The sequence below is a fragment of the Orcinus orca genome, chromosome 15 (genome assembly GCF_937001465.1).
Source record: "Orcinus orca chromosome 15, mOrcOrc1.1, whole genome shotgun sequence".
Classification (NCBI taxonomy): domain Eukaryota; kingdom Metazoa; phylum Chordata; class Mammalia; order Artiodactyla; family Delphinidae; genus Orcinus; species Orcinus orca.
This window is the reverse complement of record NC_064573.1, coordinates 17,656,196-17,681,766: the sequence shown is the minus strand read 5'-3', so window position 1 is coordinate 17,681,766 and position 25,571 is coordinate 17,656,196. Positions and strand designations below refer to the sequence as shown.

The following is a 25,571-nucleotide window of genomic DNA, read 5'->3' as shown; positions in this document are numbered from 1 at the left end:
CTACCTCGTTTTCAGATTAAAAGGGAACTTAAATTCTAAAATAAAAAACTTTGGAAAAAGGGTAAACGTTTCTTTTTTTATTACTTTCGGTCCAATAATCTCACATTATTTGCCCACTGCTTTGTTCTAAGAACAATTTCACTCCTTCCCAAAACAAGAAATCTTTACCTCTATTTAATAAAAAGTTTTAACCTAAGTGTCCATCAACAGAATGGATAAAGAAGATGTAGTAAATATATATACAATGGAATCCTACTCAACCATAAAAAAGAATGAAATTTTGCAATTTGCAACAACATGGATGGACCTGGAGGGTATTATGCTAAGTGAAATAGGTCAGACAGAGAAAGACAAATGCTGTATGATATCACTTACTTATATGTGGAATCTGAAAACTACGACAAACTTGGGAATATAACAAAAAAGAAGCAGACCCACAGATAAAGAAAACAAACTAGTGGTTACCAGTGTGGAAGAGGGGAGGAGGGAGGAGCAAGATAGGGGTAAGAGATTAAGAGGTACAAACTTCTATGTATAAAATGAATAAGCTACAAGGATATACTGTACAACACAGGGAATATAGCCAATATTTTAGAATTACTATAAATGGAATAACCCTTAAAAATTGTGAATCATTATGTTGTACACTTAAAACTTACATAGGAGTATACATCAACTATACCTCAATTTAAAAAAAAAGAAAAGAAAAAAAAGAAAAGTTTTAAATATGTGCTAGCAGGTCTACAGAGCAGAAAGTTAAAGAAAAGCTGCCCATTACTCACCATTATCTGGCCCTTGAAATTTCATTGAATAAAGCTTAACAGGCTGATTGAATGCCACGGTAATAAGTAGCTGTGAAGAAAATAATAGTTTCATTTTTAAAGGACTGTTGAACACCTTAAATAACACAATAGCTAAGGAGATTTAAATAATTAAGCAGCAGACAAAATTTAATTCATCTAACAAAACCAACGTAATATAGAATATCAGTAAGTTGAAAGTAACTTGATTAGGCTGACATTTGAAAAATACATTAATGTATTATTCGTATAAAGAAATAACAACAAAATTTAATAGAATTAACTAAAATTATATGTAAGAACCTAAAGTCTTGTAACCTAAAACTGATAAGCAATCTGCTTTCCAAAAAAACAAACAAAATCCCGAAATTAAAATTTAAACTATATATTTTAGCATATTAAGCTTATTATTTTCCAAAACAATTTATTTGTGGAAGCATCCACCCACGTCACTTGACAATTTGGAGACAATGCACACAGGCTACGTGGAGAGACTAGACCTCAAATGAACTCTATTTGATCCAAAAGTCAAGAGAACAGGACTCACAGCTCTAACAGTAACCTCCAAACCTCCATTTTAAATTTATCTGACTAACTGAATCTGAAAAGCTAGGTAAGAGAACTGGAACACAAAACAATGCCGAAATGCCTATCTCTGATTCATTCACTCAATCTTCTTTCCAGCTAAAATTCTGTCTGATGTAGGTACCTATGCTTCTACCCTGGGAGGAAGATTTCCTTGGCAGGAAGATTTCAGGGAAGCTGTAGCCAGTCCTTCTGATATGCATCACCACATTATTTCAGGGCACCATTTACAAGGAGCACAATGTGAATGATATTCTCAAAGCTATACAGTAAGGTAGCTCTGGCTGGAGCAAAGAAAGATGGGATTTGGATTTATGATTTCAAATCACTGTGGTCTATTTGCTTAAGAAAATACTTAAATTACTCCCTTTGGTTATGTAAGTACCTTTTATACTTGACCTGTAATTGTGTGCCAGAAAATAAGCATGACATGCTTAGAGACTTGAACCACAGGTGAAGAGGATTATGAGAGTAGAAAGCTAGAAGCAGATAAAGTCAGCAAGAATACGACACCTTCTTCCTGAAGTCACTGAAGAACCATTTAACTCTTTTAAGAAAGAGAAGCATGATCAGATTTATATTTTAGAGAAATAACTTTTGTGAACATGTAAAAGATGAACAGGAAATGGGGACAAAGCAGAGGCAATGGAATAGAAATTAAATTAAGGAAAATAACAGTCAAGATGAAGACAGAGATGGCTTGATAAAGGCAGTACTATACTACACTACTTCCTCTGGAACAATAATGCTGGGAATTATAGGGAAATACAACAGGTTTACATCTGGGAGTGAGGACTAGACATACAGGGAGGGCTCATCTAATTAGTTTCTATTTCTCAGGGACAAAGTCGTGTAGGAAGTATGAAGGCAAGTCAAGAATGAACAAAAGGACTTAAGAAGAGTGAAGGCTCAACTCAGCCTTCGGGGCAATCCAAGAGATCGGTGATTCTCCGCAGTGCAGCTGGCATAGAAGTACAAAGAAACGAGGGGGGTCTGCAGGGTCAAAGGACAGGGGTGAAGTTATAAAAAGGAAGAAAGAAGTGAGCATCTGGAAAAGAGAAACATGAAATCCTGAGATGGAAACCTGAACAAGAAACAAGAGCAGGCATAAATACTGATAATCCTTACAAGCCTTAAGCATTCGGTTACCTGTTCATCACAATCAGATTCCAAGAAGGTCATGTCTTTTCGTAAACAGTTGTCAAATCCATGCTCGTCACTTTCATTAAGACATTCACAGCCAGCTTTGTTAATAAAAGGCATTAAATCCATCTGAAAAAAATTAAACCAAGACTTTAGGCAAAGCATTTGGATTTGGTATAAAAATCTTAATAAGAAATGTAAATATGTGATTCTTTTTTTATTGTACAATATTATGTTTCTTGGTACAACACAGTGATTAACAATTTTTAAAGGTTATATTCCATTTATAGTTACTATAAGATACTATTTCCTGTGTTGTACAATACATCCTTGTATGTGATTCTTTTTTTTCTAAACTTTTTATTTTATATTGGAGTGACTCTCTCTTGATTAAGCAATTTTAAAGAAAACTTATATCTCATTTAAAATAGTTACTAAAACTTTTATAATAACCCTTTCATTTGAACTTCTAACTGACATCTATCACTAATAATTAAAGCCAAATTTAGGCTTAGCCCACTTAATAAGAAACCAAAATCAAGTCTTTAACACAAAGATTATTAAATGTTGACTTATACGTTTTTTAATAGCAGTGTTTTGAAGTGGAAAATATGCAAACTAAAATATCTACAAAATATCCAAAGAAAGCCTACCTCCCTCTTCTAGTAATCATGCACTCTTTAAACCTATATCCGTGAAGAGTTTAAAGATAAATAGCAAATAACTATTTAAAAAATTTTTATCATGGAAAATTCCAAACATACACAAATAGACTAATACAGTGAACCTCAGGTATCCACCTCCCAGCTACAATAATCATCAACTCATGCCCACTCTTATCTCACCTTTACCCTGTAACCATTCCCAACCTTTCTCCCAATTATTTTCAAGTAAATTTTAGACTTTTTTTTATTTCATTCATGAACATTTCAGTGTGTTCACAAGAGATAAGTACTCAAAAAAAAATCCTCAGTATCATTATCACAACTAAAACAATGAATAATATTTTAATATCATCAATATCAATGTTCAAATTTCTTCAACTGTCTCATAAATGTTTTACAGTTGAAATTACTGAGTCTCAGAATAAGAATCCAAGAAAAGTACAAATACCGTATTTGGTTAATGTCTCTTAAATCTCTTTTAATCTATAGTCATTTAGCCTATAGATTTCTTATATTCTGGATTTTGCTGAGTGCTTTCCTGTGGCGTCATTTAACATTTTCCTGTATATGTTTTGGCTAATACTTTCAACACAACGCCATAGAGTTGCAGTGACAGTGGTCATCCCTGTCTTGTTTCTGACTTCAGTGGGAATGCCTCCAGTACTTCCCCATTAAAATTTTATTGAACACTTTAGGAATAAATAGATATTGCACTCTGTCAAATGCTTTTTCCCCATATTAGGAAATCATGATTTTTCTCCTCTAGATTGCTGAATTTTGTTTACTAATATTTTATTTAAGATTTGTACACCAATATTCCTAACTGGAACTGGTTGGTAGCTTTCTTTTTTGCTGCAAACTTTGTCAGATTCTGGGATCAATGTCATAACTTACTTCAAAATGAAACTTTTAAGTTTTCTCTCTTTTTATATGGTCTTGAGTAGTTGCAGTTAACACAAGACTACCTGATCTTTAGAGATTTGGTAGAATTTCCCTGTGAAGTCATCTTGGTATTTATGTAAGAGCTCTTTTACTATTTTCTCTACTTCCTCAATGGTGATTGGTCTATTTAGGAGTTCTGCTTCTAGTGGAGTTGATTTTGAAACTATTTTTCTAGAAAAGTATCCATTTCACCTACTAAACAAAAACTGTTTTTAAAGTTTACCAAGTAATTTAAAAAAAATAAAAAATAAAAAAATAAAGATTACCAAGTATTCTAAGTTATCAGATACATGTTCACCATTCTATCAGTCTTCATTACGAATACTAATACACATACTAATACATGTGTATATGGTTCTGAAAGACTAAAGAAAACTTTACATTTCAAATAATTATCAATATGGTAATAATCCATTAGAATATACCCTTAATTATTCATAGACTAGCCTAGATGCTTCCAAAGCCAAAATATTCTTTTCTATTATATCAAATGTTACATTGCATTAGACGTTAAATGTATTACTCAGGGTAACATAATGTAGCCAATTCAAAAAGGGAGGCAGGAAGAAAAGGAGCACTACACAGCTAAGTTCTACTACTACAGAATTATTCTGAACTTCTTGAACATTTGCCTTGAAAATGTGACAAAATCTTTCAAACATTTGCCTACCATCCTACCGAGATGCCTCTTCCATACTATATGCAGGATCAAGACCCCAGGCTTGAAGACAACATTGCAGTCGTACTTCCAATACCTTAATGATGAAAATAAACTAAATAGGTAAATAATTTAAAATTGGTTTTTAATTTATCATGGGGCACACAAAACAAGTATCATATTTGAACAGTTGCATTAAAGTGCTCTGTTTTACAACACTGTCTGGGACAAACTGGCATAATATTGTATACTTGACATAACTGCAAACTGACATATTTGGAAAATATGTAATTGGAAATAAGTATCACTACTTATGCAATCAACTTGCCAATAATGAGGAAAGAATCATGAGAACACAATCAGACAAATCCAGACTGTGGGACACTGTGTAAGACAAATGGTCCAGACCTGCACTGTACAATGAGACAGCCATTAGCCACATGTGTAAATTTAAAACTAAATCAATTAAAAATAGATAAAACTAAAAATTCAGTTCCTCAGTTGCCCCAGTCACATAAAAAATGCCACATGTGCCTAGTGGCTACTACAGTAGACTGGCGTTGCTTTAAACTTTAAAAAAAGGCAGTCATGGGACTTCCCTGGAGGTCCAGTGGTTGGGACTCTGCGCTTCCAATACAGGGGGCTCAGGTTCGATCCCTGGTCAGGGAACTAGGCTCCCACATGCCGCATGGCACAGACAAATTAAAAGGCAGTCATGAAAGAAAAAAGGCGGAGAGAAGTTTCTAGACTAAAGAACACTAAAGAGATTGACAACTTAAATGCAATGCATGACCCTTGATTTGATCCAAGATTGGGGAAAAACAGCTATAAAGTATATTTTGGAGATATATTAAGGAAATCTGAATATAGGCTGTACATTAGGGATAGATATCATATCAATGTTAAATTTCTTAGAAGTGATAATGGTATCATGGCTATACAAGAGAATGTCCTTGTTCTTAGGAGCTCCATGCTGAAATATTTACAGATGAACCATCTAGATGCCTATAACTTACTCTGTAAATGATGCTGCAAAATATAAAAGCAGATAAATACATATCAAGATAGAACAAAAACAGGGAAATATTCACAACTGATGAACACAGGTGAATGACATGCATGTTTATAACACTACTCTGTCAACTAGATTTTTTGTTTGCTTGAACAAATTTCACCTTTGCGGGGAGGAGGTGAGTGGAATCCAACATGAGACACACAGGAAGTCAGAAAGTTTTTGGTTAAAGAAAAATCTGTCCTACCTACTACATAAATTAGGGACATTTAATGTTTATTTTGGTGAATGTGACATATTTGTAGACCAAAACCTACAGGTCAGAGGTTGGAACACTGAAATACACTAATAAGTCTCAAGATTTAGAACACATGTAAATACAAGTTTGATTCCAGAGTGCCTAGACTGCAAACTTCTAGAGAGGAAGACTTGATATTGATAGCCCCCTCATGTGATTTGAAGCCATACTAGGTACTCTTATAAAATATGGGATTGTAAAGCAATTATACTCCAATAAAGATACCTTTAAAAAAATAAATTATGGGGGCTTCCCTGGTGGCGCAGTGGTTGAGAGTCCGCCTGCCGATGCAGGGGACATGGGTTCGTGCCCCAGTCCGGGAAGATCCCACATGCCGCGGAGCGGCTGGGCCCGTGAGCCATGGCCGCTGAGCCTGCGCGTCCGGAGCCTGTGCTCCACAACGGGAGAGGCCACAACAGTGGGAGGCCCGCATACCGCAAAAAAAAAAAAATAAAAATAAAAATAAAAATAAATAAATAAATAAATTATGGGACAGGAGGGGTGGGAGGGAGATGCAAGAGGGGGGAGATATGGGGATATATGTATATGTATAGCTGATTCACTTTGTTATAAAGCAGAAACTAACATACCATTGTAAAGCAATTATACTCTAGTAAGGGTGTTAAAAAAATAAAATGAGGAGGGACTTCCGGGAAGATGGCGGAAGAGTAAGACGCGGAGATCACCTTCCTCTCCACAGATACATCAGAAATACATCTACGCGTGGAACAACTCCTACGGAGCACCTACTGAACGCTGGCAGAAGACTCAGACCTCCCAAAAGGCAAGGAACCCCCCACGTACCTGGTTAGGGCAAAAGAAAAAACTAAACAGAGACAAAAGGATAGGGACGGGTCCTGCACCAGCGGGAGAGAGCTGTGAAGGAGGAAAAGTGTCCACACACTAGGAAGCCCCTTCGCGGGCGGAGACTTCGGGAGGCGGAGTGGGGGAGCTTGGGAGCCGCGGAGGCGAGCACAGCAACAGGGGTGCGGAGGGCAAAGCGGACAGATTCCAGCGCAGAGGATCGGGCCGACCGGCACTCACCAGCCGAGAGGCTTGTCTGCTCGCCCGCCGGGGCGGGCGGGACTGGGAGCTGAGGCTCCAGCTTTTGTCGGAGCGCCGGGAGAGGACTGAGGTTGGCGGCGTGAACACAGCCTGCAGGGCGTTGGTGCGCCGCGGCTGCCCGGGAGAGAGTCCGGGGAGGGGTCTGGACCTGCCGAAGAGGCAAGAGACTTTTACGTCCCTCTTTGTTTCCTGGTGCACGAGGAGAGGGGATTGAGAACGCTGCTTGAGAGAGCTCCAGGGACGGGCGCGAGCCGCGGCTAAGAGTGCGGAGCCCAGAGACGGACATGGGACGCTAAGGCCGCTGCTGCCGCCGCCAGGAGGCCTGTGTGCGAACACAGGTCACTAGCCACACGCCCTTCCGGGGAGCCTGTGCAGCCCGCCACTGCCAGGGTCCCGGGATCCAGGGACAACTCCCCCGGGAGAACGCACGGCGCGCCTCAGGCTGCAACGTTACGCAGGCCTCTGCCGCTGCAGGCCCGCCCCGCACTCCGTGACCCTCCCTACCCCCCGGCCTGGGTGAGCCAGAGCCTCCGAATCAGCGGCTCCTTTAACCCCGTCCTGTCTGAGCAAAGAACAGACGCCCTCCGGCGACCTACACGCACAGGCGGGGCCAAATCCAAAACCGAGCCCCTGGGAACGGTGAGAACAAAGAAGAGAAAGGGAAATCTCTCCCAGCAGCCTCAGAAGCAGCGGATTAAAGCTCCACAATCAACTTGATATACCCTGCATCTGTGGAATACCTGAATAGACAACGAATCATCCCAAATTAAGGAGCCCTGTGGATGAAAGGCTCTTGGTGCTGCAGCCAGGAGTCAGTGCTGTGCCTCTGAGGTGGGAGAGCCAACTTCAGGACACTGGTCCACAAGAGGCCTCCCAGCTGCACATAATATCAAACAGCAAAAATCTCCGAGAGATCTCCATCTCAACGCCAGCACGCAGCTTCACTCAACGACCAGCAAGCTACAGTGCTGGACATCCTATGCCAAACAACCAGCAAGACAGGAACACAACCCCACCCATTAGCAGAGAGGCTGCCCAAAATCATAAGTCTACAGACGCCCCCAAACACACCACCAGACGTGGACCTGCCCACCAGAAAGACAAGATCCAGCCTCATCCACCAGAACACAGGCACTAGTACCCTCCACCAGGAAGCCTACACAACCCACTGAACCAACCTTAGCCACTGGGGACAGACACAAAAAATAACAGGAACTACGAACCTTCAGCCTGCAAAAAAGGAGACCCCAAACACAGTAAGATAAGCAAAATGAAAAGACAGAAAAACACACAGCAGATGAAGGAGCAAGATAAAAACCCACCAGACCTAACAAATGAAGAGGAAATAGGCAGTCTACCTGAAAGAGAATTCAGAATAATGATAGTAAGGTTGATCCGAAATCTTGGAGATAGAATGGACAATAGAATGGACAAATTGCAAGAATCAGTTAACAAGGACCTAGAAGAACTAAAGATGAAACAAGCAATGATGAACAACACAATAAATGAAATTAAAAGTACTCTAGATAGGATCAATAGCAGAATAACTGAGGCAGAAGAACGGATAAGTGACCTGGAAGATAAAATAGTGGAAATAACTACTGCAGAGCAGAATAAAGAAAAAAGAATGAAAAGAACTGAGGACAGTCTCAGAGACCTCTGGGACAACATTAAACGCACCAACATTCGAATTATAGGGGTTCCAGAAGAAGAAGAGAAAAAGAAAGGGACTGAGAAAATATTTGAAGAGATTATAGTTGAAAACTTCCCTAATATGGGAAAGGAAATAGTTAATCAAGTTCAGGAAGCACAGAGAGTCCCATACAGGATAAATCCAAGGAGAAATACGCCAAGACACATATTAATCAAACTGTCAAAAATTAAATACAAAGAAAACATATTAAAAGCAGCAAGGGAAAAACAACAAATAACACACAAGGGAATCCCCATAAGGTTAACAGCTGATCTTTCAGCAGAAACTCTGCAAGCCAGAAGGGAGTGGCAGGACATATTCAAAGTGTTGAAGGAGAAAAACCTGCAACCAAGATTACTCTACCCAGCAAGGATCTCATTCAGATTTGATGGAGAAATTAAAACCTTTACAGACAAGCAAAAGCTGAGAGAGTTCAGCACCACCAAACCAGCTCTACAGCAACTGCTAAAGGAACTTCTCTAGGCAAGAAACATAAAAGAAGGAAAGGACCTACAATAACGAACCCAAAACAATTAAGAAAATGGGAATAGGAACACACATATCGATAATTACCTTAAATGTAAATGGACTAAATGCTCCCACCAAAAGACACAGATTGGCTGAATGGATACAAAAACAAGACCCATATATTTGCTGTCTACAAGAGACCCACTTCAGACCTAGAGACACATACAGACTGAAAGTAAGGGGATGGAAAAAGGTATTTCATGCAAATGGAAACCAAAAGAAAGCTGGAGTAGCAATTCTCATATCAGACAAAATAGACTTTAAAACAAAGACTATTAGAAGAGACAAAGAAGGACACTACATAATGATCAAGGGATCGATCCAAGACGAAGATATAACAATTGTAAATATTTATGCACCCAACATAGGTGCACCTCAATACATAAGGCAAATACTGACAAGCATAAAAGGGGAAATTGACAGTAACACATTCATAGTAGGGGACTTTAACACCCCACTTTCACCAATGGACAGATCATCCAAAATGAAAATAAATAAGGAAACACACAAAAAAAAATAAATAAATAAAATAAAATAAAATAAAATGAAATAAATAAAATTTTAAAAATAATAAGTAAATTAAAAAAAGAAAATAGGGGAGAGAAAAAATAGAATGTTTAAAACTTTCCCAACTTCTAAAGAGATACTTGGGGCAGAGACTTATTTTTTTCTTTCTGGCTGCGTTGGGTCTTTGTTGTGGCATGTGGGAGCTTTTTTGTTGTTGTGGCGCATGGGCTTCTCTCTAGTTGTGTGAGGGCTCCAGAGCACGCAGGCTCTCTGGTTGAGGCACACGGGCTCAGAAGTTGTGGCGCTCGGGCTTAGCTGCTCTGCAGCATGTGGGGTCTCAGTTCCCAACCAGATACCGAGCCCGCGTCCCCTGCATTGGAAAGTGGATTCTTTACCACTGGACGACCAGGGAAGTCCCAGGGTGGGGAATTTATAGCACTAAATGCCTATATTAGGCAAGAAGAAAGGTCTCAAATTCGACCTTAAGAAACTAGAAAGAGAAGAGCAAATTAAACCCAAAGTAAACAGAGAAAAGAAAATAATAAACATCAAAGCAATGAAATGAAAAACGATAGAGAAACTCAATGAAATCAAAAGCTGGTTCTCTGACAAGATCAGTGAGTTAAGAAACATCTAGCCAGAGTGGTCAAGACAAAAAAATCCCAATATTAGGAGAGGTGACAGTACTACAGTTTCTTTAGATATTAAAAAAATGAGAGAATATTATGAACAATATTTTGCACGTAAGTTCAACAACACAAATGAAATGGACAAATTCCTTGAAAGACACAAACCACCAAAGCTCACTCAAGAAGAAATAGATAACTGGATTAATTGTTTACCTATTTTTAAAAATTAAATTTGTAGTTAAAAGTCTTCCCACAGGGCTTCCCTGGTGGCGCAGTGGTTGAGGGTCCTCCTGCCGATGCAGGGGACGCGTGTTCATGCCCCGGTCCGGGAGGATCCCACATGCCGCGGAGCAGCTGGGCCCGTGAGCCATGGCCACTAAGCCTGCGCATCCGGAGCCTGTGCTCCGCGACAGGAGAGGCCACAACAGTGAGAGGCCCGCGTATCGCAAAAAAAAAAAAACAAAAAAAAAAACAAAAAAATCTTCCCACAAAGAAAACTCCAGGAACAGCTGGCTTTACTATTAAATTCTAACAAATATTATAGGAAGAAATAGTACCCATTCTACACAAACTCTTCCAGAAAATTGAAGAGGAGAGAATATTTACTAATTTAATGACACCAGCATTACCCTGATACCAAAACATACAAGAAAGGAAACTACAGACCAATGTCCCTCATATACATAGAGGCAAATATTTTAAACAAAATTTTAGCAAACCTAATTCAACAATATATTAAAAGGATAATGCATCATAGTCAAGAGTGGCTAGAGTATGCTAGGTTATGGTAGGTTGGTTTAACAGGCAGAAGTCACTCAATGTAATTCACCATGTTAAGAAACAAAATGTTGAAACATGATCATCTCAATGGACACAGAAAAAAATATTTGTAAGAATCTAATACCCATTTCTGATTTTAAAAAATTCTCAACAAATTAGAAATAGAAGAGAATTTCTTAACCTGATAAAAGGCATATATGAGAAACTTCCAGCTAACATCATACTTAATAGTGAAAGACTGCATGCTTTCCCCCTAAGATGAGGAACGAGTCAAGGATGTCTGCTTTCAATACTACTGTGGAATAAGTCACTATAGTAAGATAAGAGAAATAAATAAAAGACAACAGAATTGGAAAAACAAAATTTTTTCGAACTTCAATAAACATATTAAAAACTCAAAGTCATGATGTTTACAAAAACACTGTATTACTTCCGATTTTTGATTCTTAACCTTTTGAGTATCATACCCTACATCTTTTGTAATATCTCAAACCCCTCGAAGAGAGATATTTCTTTCTTTCACTCTGGCTCCAGTCAAATCAGGAGTTTCAAAACTATAGGATGTGTGAAATCAATAATTATATAGCCTTTTAGCATTTAAACGTAATGAGAGAAAGTCTTTATTCTAAGAAACCTAAAATTTTATTTTAAAATTGTCAATACATTTTTGTAATACTTATATTTAAATCTACTTTAAGATACAGGTTTTCATTCAGTTTCCATTTGTGTTGTGAAAACAATGCCGTTCTTGGGAACACATTACCAGTTTTAAATACTTAATGACCCTATAAGACCTATAGTTCAAAACTTTTAAAGTCTTCATTGACACCTGATGGAAAAAAATGAAAATGTTTTTAACAGCTTTTTACTTTGTATTCATAACATCTGGATGAAATTAAATGTCTTATTTCCTAAAACGTCATTTTTCCCTGCTTATTTCCTACCCAAAGCCAAAACCCTGATATCACACTTAGCTGATGTAAAGAAGTATCGCTGCAGCTAAGCAGCCAAGACTGTTGTGCCCATAAGACTTTTTCATGCAAAAACCCTTACTAATAAAGGAAAAAATACAAAGAAGTAAACACAACTGTTTACAAGTCAAATGATTTCCAAAATTTTCCAAAAGGCGTCATAACCCTGACTTACACATGTTCACACTTTTTAACTGAATATTACCATTTCAAATTATCATATAACAGTTCTATTTTAAATAAATATTAATTATTAAGTCCTTAACTTAAAGTAATTAATGCCACTACCACATGTTAAAGACACTTTCTGAAGACACAACTCCCCCTCCACCCATAAACACAAAAAGAATCTCTCATATATACCTGACTACAGGTTCTCCTTATTCAACATGAATTTAAGGGCCTTACATAATGACTGGTAGCTCCATGGCAGGCCTGTTTTAATGTACTTGGTGGACTTCCCTGGTGGTCCAATAGTTAAGAATCCTCCTTCCAATGCAGGTGACACAAGTTTGATCCCTGGTCAGGGAACTAAGATCCCACATGCCGTGGGGCAACTAAGCCCGCGCACCACAACTACTGAGCCCGCAAGCTCTAGAGCCCGTGCACCACAACTAGAGAATTCATGTGCTGCAACTACTGAGCCTGCACACTCTGGAGCCTGCACACCACAGCTACAGCCCACATGCTGTAACTTCTGAGCCCACACGTTCTAGAGCCCACGCGCCACAACTAGAGAGAAGCCCTGACACCACAACGAAGAGGCCGTGTACTGCGACGAAAGATTCCGCATGCCACAACTAAGACCTGACTCAGCCAAATAAATAAATAAATTAAAAAATTTTTAAATGTACTTGTTACACATGCTTTCATATACTAGCTTTAACTTGAGGTAACACTTTAAAAAAAAATCATTTTTAATCTGCCAACACAATAACTTTATAACAAGCAAAATTAAAAAATATATATACAAATATTATTTTGGTAGGCAATTTTACCAATTTGCATAAACAAGTCAGCTACCATGAAGTGGTACTTCTGAATTTTACTTCCTTCCTGAATAGCTCTCATATGATAGACACAAATTATGACTATTCATATTATATAGTTTTCAAAAACTTTGACATTCTTAAGTCTTCAAGTTATTATTTAGAATAATAACTCTTAAAAGTTTGAAAAACATATCCAGTACTAAAGTCACATTTGGTTTTAAAACAAAATCAATAACTAGGGTTTTTAAATAGATACATTTAAAAAGAGGGAGAAAACTTTAGAAACCAGCAGAAAAGGGAGTTCAGTATGTAATGGTCATACACTAAAATTTACATGCCATTTTACACAATTGTCAAAAAGTGAAAAATTTTTCCAATGAAAAGTTTTTCACTTTGGGAGGGAAAAAAAGTAAAAAACAAACGTATAAAAATGGCTTTTGGGACTTCCCTGGTGGCACAGTGGTTAAGAATCTGCCTGCCAATGCAGGGGACACAGGTTCGAGCCCTGGTCCGGGAAGATCCCACATGCTGTGGAGCAACTAAGCCTGTGCGCCACAACTCCTGAGCCTGCGCTCTAGAGCCTGTGAGCGACAACTACTGAGCCCACATGCCACAACTACTGAAGCCCGTGCACCTAGAGTCCCTGCTCCGCAACAAGAGAAGCTACTGCAATAAGAAGCCCGTGCACCGCAACGAAGAGGAGCCCCCCATTCACCGCAACTAGAGAAAGCCCGCGCGCAGCAACAAAGACCCAACGCAGCCAAAAATAAAATAAAACAAAAATAAATAAATAATTTTTTTTAAATGGCTATTAAAATAGTTCAGAAAGCAGATTAAAAAACAAGTGGCAGGGCTTCCCTGGTGGCACAGTGGTTGAGAGTCCGCCTGCAGATGCAGGGGACACGGGTTTCTGCCCCGGTCCGGGAGGATCCCACATGCCGCGGAGCGGCTGGGCCCGTGAGCCACCGCCACTGGGCCTGCGCGTCCGGAGCCTGTGCTCCGCAGCGGGAGAGGCCACAACGGTGAGAGGCCTGCGTACCACAAAAAAATAAATAAATAAATAAAAATAAAAAATAGTTTATGATGGGGGCTTAAGGTTATAATACACACAACACAGACAAAATCAAATAGTCAGCTATTACATTTACTTTTGAAGTTCTTAACTGAAAGTATTCTTAACTAGCAAAAGACAAAACATGAAAACAGTGAACTTCACTTCAACCAAATAATGACAAATGCAAGACACATCATGATTTCACTTTTAATTCTACATACATAGCCTTTTGGAATATCTGTGTCCTCGTTGCTTCCAGGGTCGTTTTCCAAGTGCTGCTTGATCTTTTCCTCTAGTCCCACAGCGTCTGCTCCTTGATATTGATCAATTCTCACTTTGTTTCGAAAAAATAGAAATGTAGGTGTTGCTGATATATTGTTGGTGGCAGCTGTTCCCTAGAATTGTCAAGTTAGATAGCATTATGAATCAAAACTAATCTTAAACCACTCTGAATATTCACTCTACATCTCTATGGAAGTTAAATACCACAAGCATGAACTAAAAACATGTAAAATAACTTACTCCTAATTGTTACTTAAGAAAAAACAGGCCTATTCTTAAGGGGCACAACTATATTACCCTTATGTCCGCAACAAAGAATAGCCCTGCATTTTTGTTTTGGTGTTAAGTGCTTCATCCAATAGAACAATCGGCTTCTAACACAGAAATTGCACTTTACAACACCAGACAGTTCTCTCATAAGTACAGACTGTTTCTCAAATGGAGAACCCCAGAAGGGTATTGAGATATGTCAACACAAACCACTGCTACTAGGAAAAAGTACACATCTGAAAAAACAGTAGCCCATCTGTCCGTGAAAAGGAGGTAACATCCTTTGCACTGCAATCCTCATCTAGTTCCACTCTTTTTTTTTTTTTTTTTTGCGGTATGCGGGCCTCTCACTGTTGTGGCCTCTCCCGTTGCGGAGCACAGGCTCCAGATGCGCAGGCTCAGCGGCCATGGCTCACAGGCCTAGCCACTCGGCAGCATGTGGGATCTTCCCGGACCGGGGCACGAACCCGTGTCCCCTGCATTGGCAGGCAGACTCTCAACCACTGCGCCACCAGGGAAGCCCTAGTTCTACTCTTAAAGAAATGACTTCTGGTCTTCCATCAAAAACACCACAATGGGTATCTTTTTAAATTCTGCTCCAACTCCACGAGATCATAAGACTAGCTACCGAATGAAAATTAATCAGTCACTGATTCATTAAACTCATTAAACTCTTCATGAGCAGTGTAAAGAAAATAGTAAAATAAGTATGTCACCTTGCATATTCAAACACTAGGAAGAGGTACCACTATATTGTTTTTTTAAAAAAAGCATAAAGTTTACAGAGATGTCTTCTCTAGGCCTCATTTAAAAAAATGACCTTTTAGAACAGTGCTGTCCAAAAGAAATATAATACAAGATACAAATGTGAGCTACACATGTAATTTTAAATATTCTAGTATCCACAAGAAAAAAGTGAAGAGAAACAACTGAAATCCATTTTAATAATTTATTTTAGCAAATCCAAATATGCAATTCAACATACAGTCAATGTAAAAAGTTAATGACATACTTTACGTATTTTATTTCATACTAAGCCTTCAAAATCCTATGTGTATTTTACAGCACATCTCAATTTGGACTTGCCACACTTCAAGTACTCAGTACCCAACCACATGTGGTTACTGTACAGGACCACACAGCTCCAGAAGACAGCACTTCCAGATCAGAGACAGTGAATACTTAAAATAAGGCAAAATAAGGCCAGGGCTGCTGTCCAGAAGTATGCGATATAAGTACTAAACAATAAACGTGTAACATAGAGTTTGCACCAAATCCCCAAAATACTTATCTGCAAGCTATGTAACATTCTAAGATTTTTTTCCAACCCAGAAATGTATCAAAGACAAAAGCTTCACTGGAAAAAAAAAAAAAGTTACAGAGCTGTTATTTATGTATGTCAAAAGACTACATTTTTAGTGTTGGAAGAAGCCTTCAAAAAATTTTTTTCTCTAACAATTCCTCCATACATCTAGATATGCAAATGCAGAACTGTCACACAGCCATGCTGACTAAGTAACCAGGGCAATCTACCTACAACACTGTGGCTCAATCAATAGTAACCAACATTTTAAACTTTCTGCTGAGTAAGCAGCTTTGGAGCTAGGGTTATAACTGATCAATTCAAAACAAACTATATCCAAGAATTCTCTGCCATGGCTTTCTAATCAACCAGTGTGTCTGTAGTACAAGAGATAATTTTAGATTTACAAAAAAATAAACAAAGAAATGTAAAACACAGAACTGCCAGGTGACCTATTAAGTTTAACAACATAATATTAGTTTTGTACCAGAAAAATATTATTAGCAAACCCAGAAGCAATTAATACTGGACTACCCTTCTTAACTAATGCAGCCATAACAACATTTGTAATAATTACATTAACATAATATTATCCTACCTTCAAAAAAATAAGTACTTAGTGCATAAAGAGATAAAGGATGAAATTAATGCTGAATTTCAAATCAATTTATAAATAAAAAGACATTTTTTTAAGGACTCTTTGCCTTACCTGACACTGATGTACATCTACTTCCAAGAATACTGCTTGTGGATACTTATTACTCATAGAACTGAATGCTGGGGCAATCCTTAAACACGGTCCACACCTGTGAGAAAAGTAAGAGATGCTTGGTAAAATAACACCCAAGATTGTACTAATTTATACTCTAAAGATCTTGTCAATTAAAACGCAGAATTAAAAACATTCTGATGAACCTATCTTTAGACTTTCTTGTCTTTTCCACTGTACTATTTAGATACACTTGCATCAGTACCACACTGTCTTAATGACTACAGATTTATATTAAGTCTTTAAGTCTAACAGTGTTGTCTTCCAGCTTTCTTCTCACTGAACGAAATTAAAGATCTAAATAAATGGAGGAATATACTATACCTATGAACTGGAAAACTCAACACCGTCAAGATGTCAAGTCTCCTCAATTTGATCTTTAAAGTCAATGTAAAATTCCAACGTTTGCTTGGAAAAATTAACAAATTTAAATTCTAAAATTAATAGGGAAATAAATATCAAGGATAGCCCAAGCATTTTGGGGTTCAAAGCTGAAGAAAGTACATTACTAGATATTAATAACTACCAAAAAGCTTTATAAAATTAAGAGTATAAAGGATAAACAAACTCACCAATTTTAAAAGAAAAGGGTCCAAAAACAGACCCATCCCATACACAGTAACCGAACTTCTGAAAAAGTTGACACAGCAGTACAGTGGGGAAAGGATGGTCTTTTCAATAAACAGTGCTGAGTCAATATGGATATCCACATGGGGGGGAAAAATAATAAATCTTTACCCCTAACTCACACTGTACACAAAAACCAATTCCAGATGGATTATAGATCTAAATGGGAAAGGTAAAACAACAGTTTTAGGAAAAAAATACAGAGGATACTTTCAAAACCTTGGAGTAAGCAAAGATTTATTTCTTAAAACACAAAAAGCACTAAAGAAAAAAGGGAAGAATTGATATGTTGGGATATACTTGATAAGCTGGAAAATATTAAGGTTAAGACCTTTTGTTCATCAAGATACCACTTAGAGGGTGAAAAGACAAACCACAGACTAGTAAAAAATATCTGTAAAACATATCAAACGTAGGACTTATACCTCTAATATGTAAAAAAGCCCCTACAAATCAATAAGAAGACTGACATACAAAAGAAAAAAGGGTACTCTCAAACTGGACAAATGAGGTTATCCAAACAGTCCATAAAGAGAAAAAGACTTCCTCGGTCACTATGGAAACCAGGGAAATGCAAATTTGGAGACACAAGAGGGAGGAGATATGGGGATATATGTATATGTATAACAGATTCACTTTGTTATAAAGCAGAAACTAACACACCATTGTAAAGCAATGATACTCCAATAAAGATGTTAAAAAAATTTTTTTAATTAAAAAAAAATAAAACTACTCCCACCAAAACAGCTAAAACAATAGAGAAGGAAGTACTGTCAAGAACTTGGAGCAACTGACCTGTTAGTGACAGTGCAAACTGGTATAACCACTTCAGGGGGTAAGAAAAGAAACTGACAGTATCTGCTAATGCAAGATTTATGCCTACTTATGACCATTTCTAGGGTATATAAAACAGAAATGTCTGTATATGTTTGCCTTAGGGTTTTTGAAAAAATATTGGTAGTAGCAATATTTCTAATGGCCAAAAACTGGATACCACCTAAGTTCCTTTCAACAACAGAATAAGTAAACTAACTGTAGTTACTCACATACTGGAACACTATACAACAATGAAAATGACTGATGTAAAACCTCATGCCAAAATATGGATGAATCTCACAAATAACACTGAGAAGAGAAGTACACTATATGATTCCATTTATGTACAGTTCAAATACAGGCAAAACAAATCAATGGTATTATAAATCAGGACAATGGTTACTTTTGTGAGAGTTAGTGACAGGATAAGGGCATGAGAGAGATTTCAAGAGGCTAGAAATGTTCTAATTGTCCAGAAGCTGATTAAACGTGCACGTATATTCAGTTTGTGTAAACTCTCTAAACTATACATTTATAATTGTATACTGTGTATATCTCAATAAAAGTTCCAAAAAATGAGAAAAACCTTGGCTTTAGCAGATAGGAACACAAGGAAAAGCAAACTCTAAAATACAAGATTTTCAAATTCAAGCTATGATTCTCTCTCCATTCTTAACATTTTAATCAGCATTTTCACCTTTTGCCATCCTTAAGATTCATACCAAAAAGTTAAGAAAGTAACTCTTAATTTCTTAAATATTAAACTTGATCCTTCTGAAAGTAAATTTTTGGATCTAACAATGCTGAAATAGGGCCTGAGACTAAATTTTAAAGGAACATTTACAGTCGACAAAACCTATGTTTAGTTTAGCAAAATACTTCTGGTTATTAATAAGTCTTAAACACTATGGATGGGAGTACAAATTGGTAGAGCCTTTTTGAAGGGCCATTTGGTCATTATCTACCAATTTTAAATGAACACAACCCAAGAATCAACAATCTCACTTCTAAAAGTCTATCTTATCTTAACACTTACTCAATTTCACAATAATATGTATAAGGAAGTTCAATGCAATGTTTGAAATAGTAAAAATAATAATAATAATCTAAATGGCAATCAATAGAAAACTATTTTTTAAAGTTATAACATATAAAATAAGTTACAAGGATATATTGTACAATACGGGGAATATAGCCAATATTTTATAATAACTATAAATGAAGTGTAACCTTTAAAAACTGTGTATCACTATACTGTACACTTGTAACTTACATAATACTGTACATCAACTATACTTCAATTAAAAAAAATTATGACACATTCACACCAAAGGATAAGGATAATTTATACAGTTTAAAAGAAAACTAAGTCTCACGATAAAATATTTTCTATGACCACGTTAAAAATATGTATTTATATATGTATTTATATGTTATATATGTACATAAATATATATTGAAAAGTTAGGTGGGTCACACAATAAACAATTACTTCTGTAAAGTGGGACTAGAAAAGGAAGGGAGTTTAGGGGAGATTTTTAAAACTACTTACACTTCTGTATCCTTTGCTTTTATATGATAAACAGGTATTTTCATAAAATATTAAATTGCAAATAGAGAATTGAATGTTAACTGCATTTAAACAGTAGTCATGGATGAAGCACAGGTATCATGCTGTACCACAAAATATACCTGGTATACACACAGTATCAGGTTTTCTCATTCCCGAAAAACCTTCTTTCTGCAAAAGCGTGCCTTCGAAAATAAGAAGGCTTATGGAAAAAATAAAAATTTAAAAATAAAAATTTAAACCCATGCAACTTTGTAAAAACATTCCTAAGAAAAATAGTAACTAGTATTCAGGAAATACCTGGACAGACAGACAGGTGGCTCAGACCTAGAGGCTACACCTCAGAGGATATTTAAAATGTACAAAAACAAACGAGTGGAAGTGTCCGCTTACAGGTGCTGTGAGTATCCAGATGGAAGGGGAGCTCTGAGTCCACGGGGCTGCCATCCAGGCAGGGACAGGAAGAAGCAAGCACAACATGTGAATGACTCCCGCTGGGGACCAGGAGCTGGCTGCAGGAGCTCAGATGTAATTTTATTAATTTTGACTTTCTTAAAAGGAACCTGAAAGGGAGCCTGCCTCTGTGGCTGAGGGCTTTTCTCCTTCCTGCTAAAGGTTCTATTTCTATTCCTGCTCTTCATTACCTAAGAAAAATAGAATATGAACCAACCTCACCTCCACACTGTACTGACATAATCACTCTACTCATCAATCAAGTATGAGCTACCTGGAGTTAAAGAAACTCTTCTTGAAGCTAAAGAGACTGTACTAAAATAATGGCTACCTTGAAAATAAGTGTTCCCTTTCAAAATTTAACCTTATCTAGATCCTTTGTTTAATTTTAGTTAGCCATCATAGGTTGGAACTTTAGTCAAAAATCAAAATAAATCATAGAACACAGAAGCATAGATATATACAGCAGCATACTTTCACATTATAATCACTCAAATGAACTGATTTGTTATTTTAAGTAAGATGTTTTCCTAGCTTACCCCTAGCATTTAAAAGTAAACTTAAAGTTCCATTTTTAGCTGAGATCATGAACAAATTATTTGATTTCTCTGTATAAAATGAGAAGGGACTAGATTCTTTAAGGACCTTTCCTATCTCTAAAATATTTTTCTCCAAGTATGCCTAAATTTCAGGATTGTACTTTTTTCTCTTGCACAGCCCTTGATTTGCACTCTTTAGACAGTACATAACCTCAGGACCTTTGAACTTGTTGTAAAAGAGACCAGACCATCTAGTCCAGAGGCTTAAATAAGAAAGAAAGAAAGAAAAAAAAAAGTTCTTCTTCCACCTCTGAACTTCTTTTTGATGGAAAGCTGATCTGTTAGGTCCAATATGTAAGAAAGATTCTGACTTATGCTTTTTGAGAAAAACCTCAGCAGACAACCCTCTAGCTTTCTGCAAAACGTAAAGAACCAAACCCACAAAACTGAAACTTTAAAACTGACCTAACCTAACACCATTATTCAATAAATGAGAAGTGAAGACCAGAAAAGTTGAACGACTTGATCAAGGTCAGACATTCCAGTTAATGGCAGGACCACAACTAGAACAGTCAAGTCCTAAAGCCAATCCAAGATCAGCTTTCTTTGAAAGCACCACGTTAGGTTCTTAGTAAGATCTGTGTTTACAGTTTTTCATAGTCTGCTGAATTAGGTATTATTTATTGATAAAACCTAAATACATAAAGGCTTTATATCAAACTAAAGATGTTAAAAAACCTAGCTGGGACAGAGAAAATGGAAGGAAATTGTTAATAGGCATGTCATTTTCGGTTATGAAATCTATTTTTAACTTTTTAAGTTATAGAAAAGTCACTATGAAAATTCTTCATTCCTGTCTTCTGATACAAGCACCTGGTACCACACAGCTACCATGAAAATATTCTGTAAAAATTACTTTTAAGAAAAACTCTGCAGGATAAACAACAAGGTCCTACTGTACAGCACAGGGAACCACATTCAATACCCTGTGATAAACCATAATGGAAAAGAATATGAAAAAGAATGTATATTTATGTATAACTGAATCACTTTGCTGTAGAGTGGAAATTAACACAACACTGTAAATCAACTATACTTCAATAAAATAAATTAAAACAAAAAAATGTGTGTTTACTGTCATAATATAAATAGATTTTATTTCAAGAACTTGCCATTCTTTCCTATTTGCTAAAGTAGTCAGTGCTCCACCTTGAGCAGTAATATGTGTAAACACATTCAGCTGGTGTGGGTGTGGAAAATGTATGTGCTTTCTGAAGACATATTTTAAGTTTATTTTTCTGCGGGGCATAACTTTAAAACAGGTAATTTCTAGATGTCTTATATTTACTAATGGACAGGCATAACCATAACTGGTCCTATTACTAACACAAAATAGCTAACGTTCATTAAGCATTTATTATATGTTAGGTAACTTATAAAACGTTTAAATTCATTTAAGCTTTACCATTCCTCATTTCAAAGACAAGAACAATGAAGTACAGTGCTGAAATTTGATCACAAAACCCAACTCTTAACTGCTATTTCAAAACCCCCAAAAGAGTGGCCTACATTGTGCTTTTTTTTTTTTTTTGGTTGTTATTTCTAAATTAACTGCCAAGATTAAGACTATTTATATGCTCTTGAAAGGAATCCAGACAGATTACATACTATATGATACCATTGTTATAAAGTTCAAATACAGACAAAATTAGTCTACAGTGTTAAAGTTCGAGAGTGATGAGAAGGAGCCTGCAGGAGGTTGCCGGGGGTGGGGATGTGACTGTGCTACGCTGCTATTCCTGACCCGTGTATTGGTTAAACAGGTGTGATCACCGCGAAAATTTATCAGACTCTACACTTAAATGATTTGTATACATTTTTGCGTGCCTGCTATACTTTTTTAAATAAAAATATTTTTTAAAATTCTCTACATGTTCTCTAGGGCCTCACCATTCGCTAGTTATCTTACAGCCACCCACCTCACTCCCTAATATTATCTGCCCAGTCCTTATGAACTGTTGGGCCTCCTAACTCTGTATTATGGTAAAGTACCTTCAGTCCACAACAATTTTACAATTATAATTAATACTATTATACAATGTATTATTGGGACAAACTATCATAATCGTTAGATTTCACCATCCTAACGTACACTGACATTCTAACTGGATGGTAACAATAACACCTAACCAACTACAAAGTAAGACCTGCTTTAAGAAAACTGAGAGAACCTACTGTATAGCACAAGGAACTCTACTCAATGCTCTGTGGTGACCTAAATGGGAAGGAAATGCAAAAAAAGAGGGGATATATGTATACCTATAGCTGATTCACTTTGCTGTACAGTAGAAACTAACGCAACATTGTAAAGCAGCTATACTCCAATAAAAATTTTAAGAAACCCAAAACTGAATATATGGTAAACATATCTACAAAAGTGGTACACTCATGAATTCAAGATAAAAATCACTCATTGCTGAGTTTCACAGGAAAGAAAATGCATATCCTTTTAAATTTGGCATTTACCCATCAGTGATAACAAAACTAGCACTGTTTATGACCACTTAAGTGTATCCGGGTATATTTAAGAAGTAATAGTTTGGAGATACCAGTTACAAAAATATGTTACCACAGTATATAATGCACATATATAATTTCATTCTCTAAACGATATGGTTAGTCTACATGTTATTATTCCCACTTTACAGGTAGGGAAATGAATATCAGCGTGTGAACTGAACTGACTTCCATCAAAGGATTTTGCAGGCAAAGCTTATTCAAGGCAACATTTACTGAAAAATGTCAGGCTCCATGCAATACAGAGGTGAACTTGCATGTCCCTTCTGCTTAGGCTGGGAAGAACAGGACAGCACTTCACAACCCAAAGAGTACATTCAACACTGGGACCTTAAACAAGTCATTTAATCTCCTTCTGACTCAACTTCCTCATTTGTAAAATGGAGATAATTTTAAACATTATTTTGAGGACTGCAGAAGTCAATAAGTGCTCCAATAAGTCCCTTACACAGACCAAATTTGATGTGACAACTATTTTAATTGCTTAAAAAAATACTGGAGAAGGGTGCCATTCAATGGGTGAAAGACAGTTTTTTCAACAAATGGTGCTAGGAAAACTGGATATCCACATGCAAAAAAATGAAGTTGGACCTTTACTTAACACCATATATAAAAATTAACTCAAAATAGATCGAAGACCTAACTTAAGAGTAAAAACTATAAAATTATTTGATGAAAACATAGGGAGGAATCTCCATGACACTGGATTTGTCAATGATTTCTGGAATATGAGACCAAAAGCACAAGAAACAACAAAAGAAAAAACCATAGATAAATTGGACTTCAGCAAAATTTTTAAACTTTTGTGCATCAAAGGACATCATCAAGAAACTGAAAAGGCAACCAATGGGAGAAAATATTTGCAAATGATATATCAGAAAAAGGATTAAGACCCAAAATATATAAAGAACTCCTACAACTCCACAACAAAAAAACAAACAATCCAATTCAAAATGGGCAAAGGACTTGAAAAGACATTTCTCCAAAGGCAAATAACCAACGAGCATGAGAAAAAATGCTCAAAATTACCAGTCATCAAGGAAATGCAAATCAAAACCACCAGATACCACTTCACACTCATCTAGGATGGCCACTAAAATATAAAAGAAGTTGGTAAGTAGAGAAATGGGAACTCTCCTGCATTGCTGGTGGAAAGGCAAACTTGTGCAGCCACTGTGGGCAAATAGTTTGCTGGTTTCTCAAAAAGTTATATACAGAATTACCATATAATATAGCAATTCCACTCACAGACATATACCCAAAAGAACTGAAAGCAGGGACTCACAGAGATCCTTGCACACCAATGTTCAGAGCAGTATTATTTACAATAGTCAAAAGATGGAAACAACCCAAATGTCCATCAAAAATATGCGGTATATACATACAACAGAATGTTGTATGTGTATATACATATACATATATATATGTACATATACATATACAACAGGATATTACTCAGCTTTAAAAAGGAAGGAAAATCTGACACATGCTAGAACATGGATGAATCTTAAAAACATTATGCTAAAATAAGCCATAAACAAAAGGACAAATATTATATAATTCCACTTAAATGAGTTATCAAGAATAGGCAAATTCATGGAGACAGAAACTAGAAGAGAGGTTACCAGGGGCTGGGGGCAGTGGAGAGAAGGTATGGGAATTACTGTTTAATGCGTGCACAGTTTCTGTTTGAGATAATGAAAAGATTCTAGGATATGGATGGGGTAATGACAGTACAACATTGTGAATGTACTAGAACTTCCCCGGCGGTCCAGCGGTTACGACTCCACGCTTCCAATACAAGGGGGCGCGGGTTCGATCCCTGGTTGGGGAACTAAGATCCCACATGCCACTCAGCGCGGCCAAAAAGATTAAAAAATGTGTGTGTGTGTGTGTGTGTGTGTAGTGATTGTACTTAATGTCACTGAACTGTATATTTTAAAATGGCAAATTTATGTTACATGTATTTCACTACAATTAAAAAAACAACCGAAATACTGGAGAGCCACTGAAGATTCTTAAACAGAAGAATGACAATCTGTA

At 36.8% G+C, this 25,571-nt stretch overlaps 1 protein-coding gene across 4 annotated transcripts in view; it reads right to left on the bottom strand.

The window, feature by feature from the left end:
* The window catches only part of TXNL1 (thioredoxin like 1), a 37,236-nt gene that overhangs the window by 9,623 nt on the left and 2,042 nt on the right, over positions 1-25,571 (bottom strand). For 3 of the 4 annotated variants that reach the window (XM_004266123.3, XM_049698644.1, XM_049698645.1), the window contains exons 2-5: positions 16,887-16,983; positions 14,544-14,717; positions 2,535-2,657; positions 783-852 (exon numbers count right to left, since the gene is read on the bottom strand). In XM_004266123.3, the coding sequence (XP_004266171.1) occupies positions 783-852; positions 2,535-2,657; positions 14,544-14,717; positions 16,887-16,983 (464 nt within the window). Of the gene's footprint in view, positions 1-782; positions 853-2,534; positions 2,658-14,543; positions 14,718-16,886; positions 16,984-17,518; positions 17,733-25,571 lie in introns of all 4 variants that reach the window. The other variant, XM_049698646.1, reaches the window with a different exon arrangement.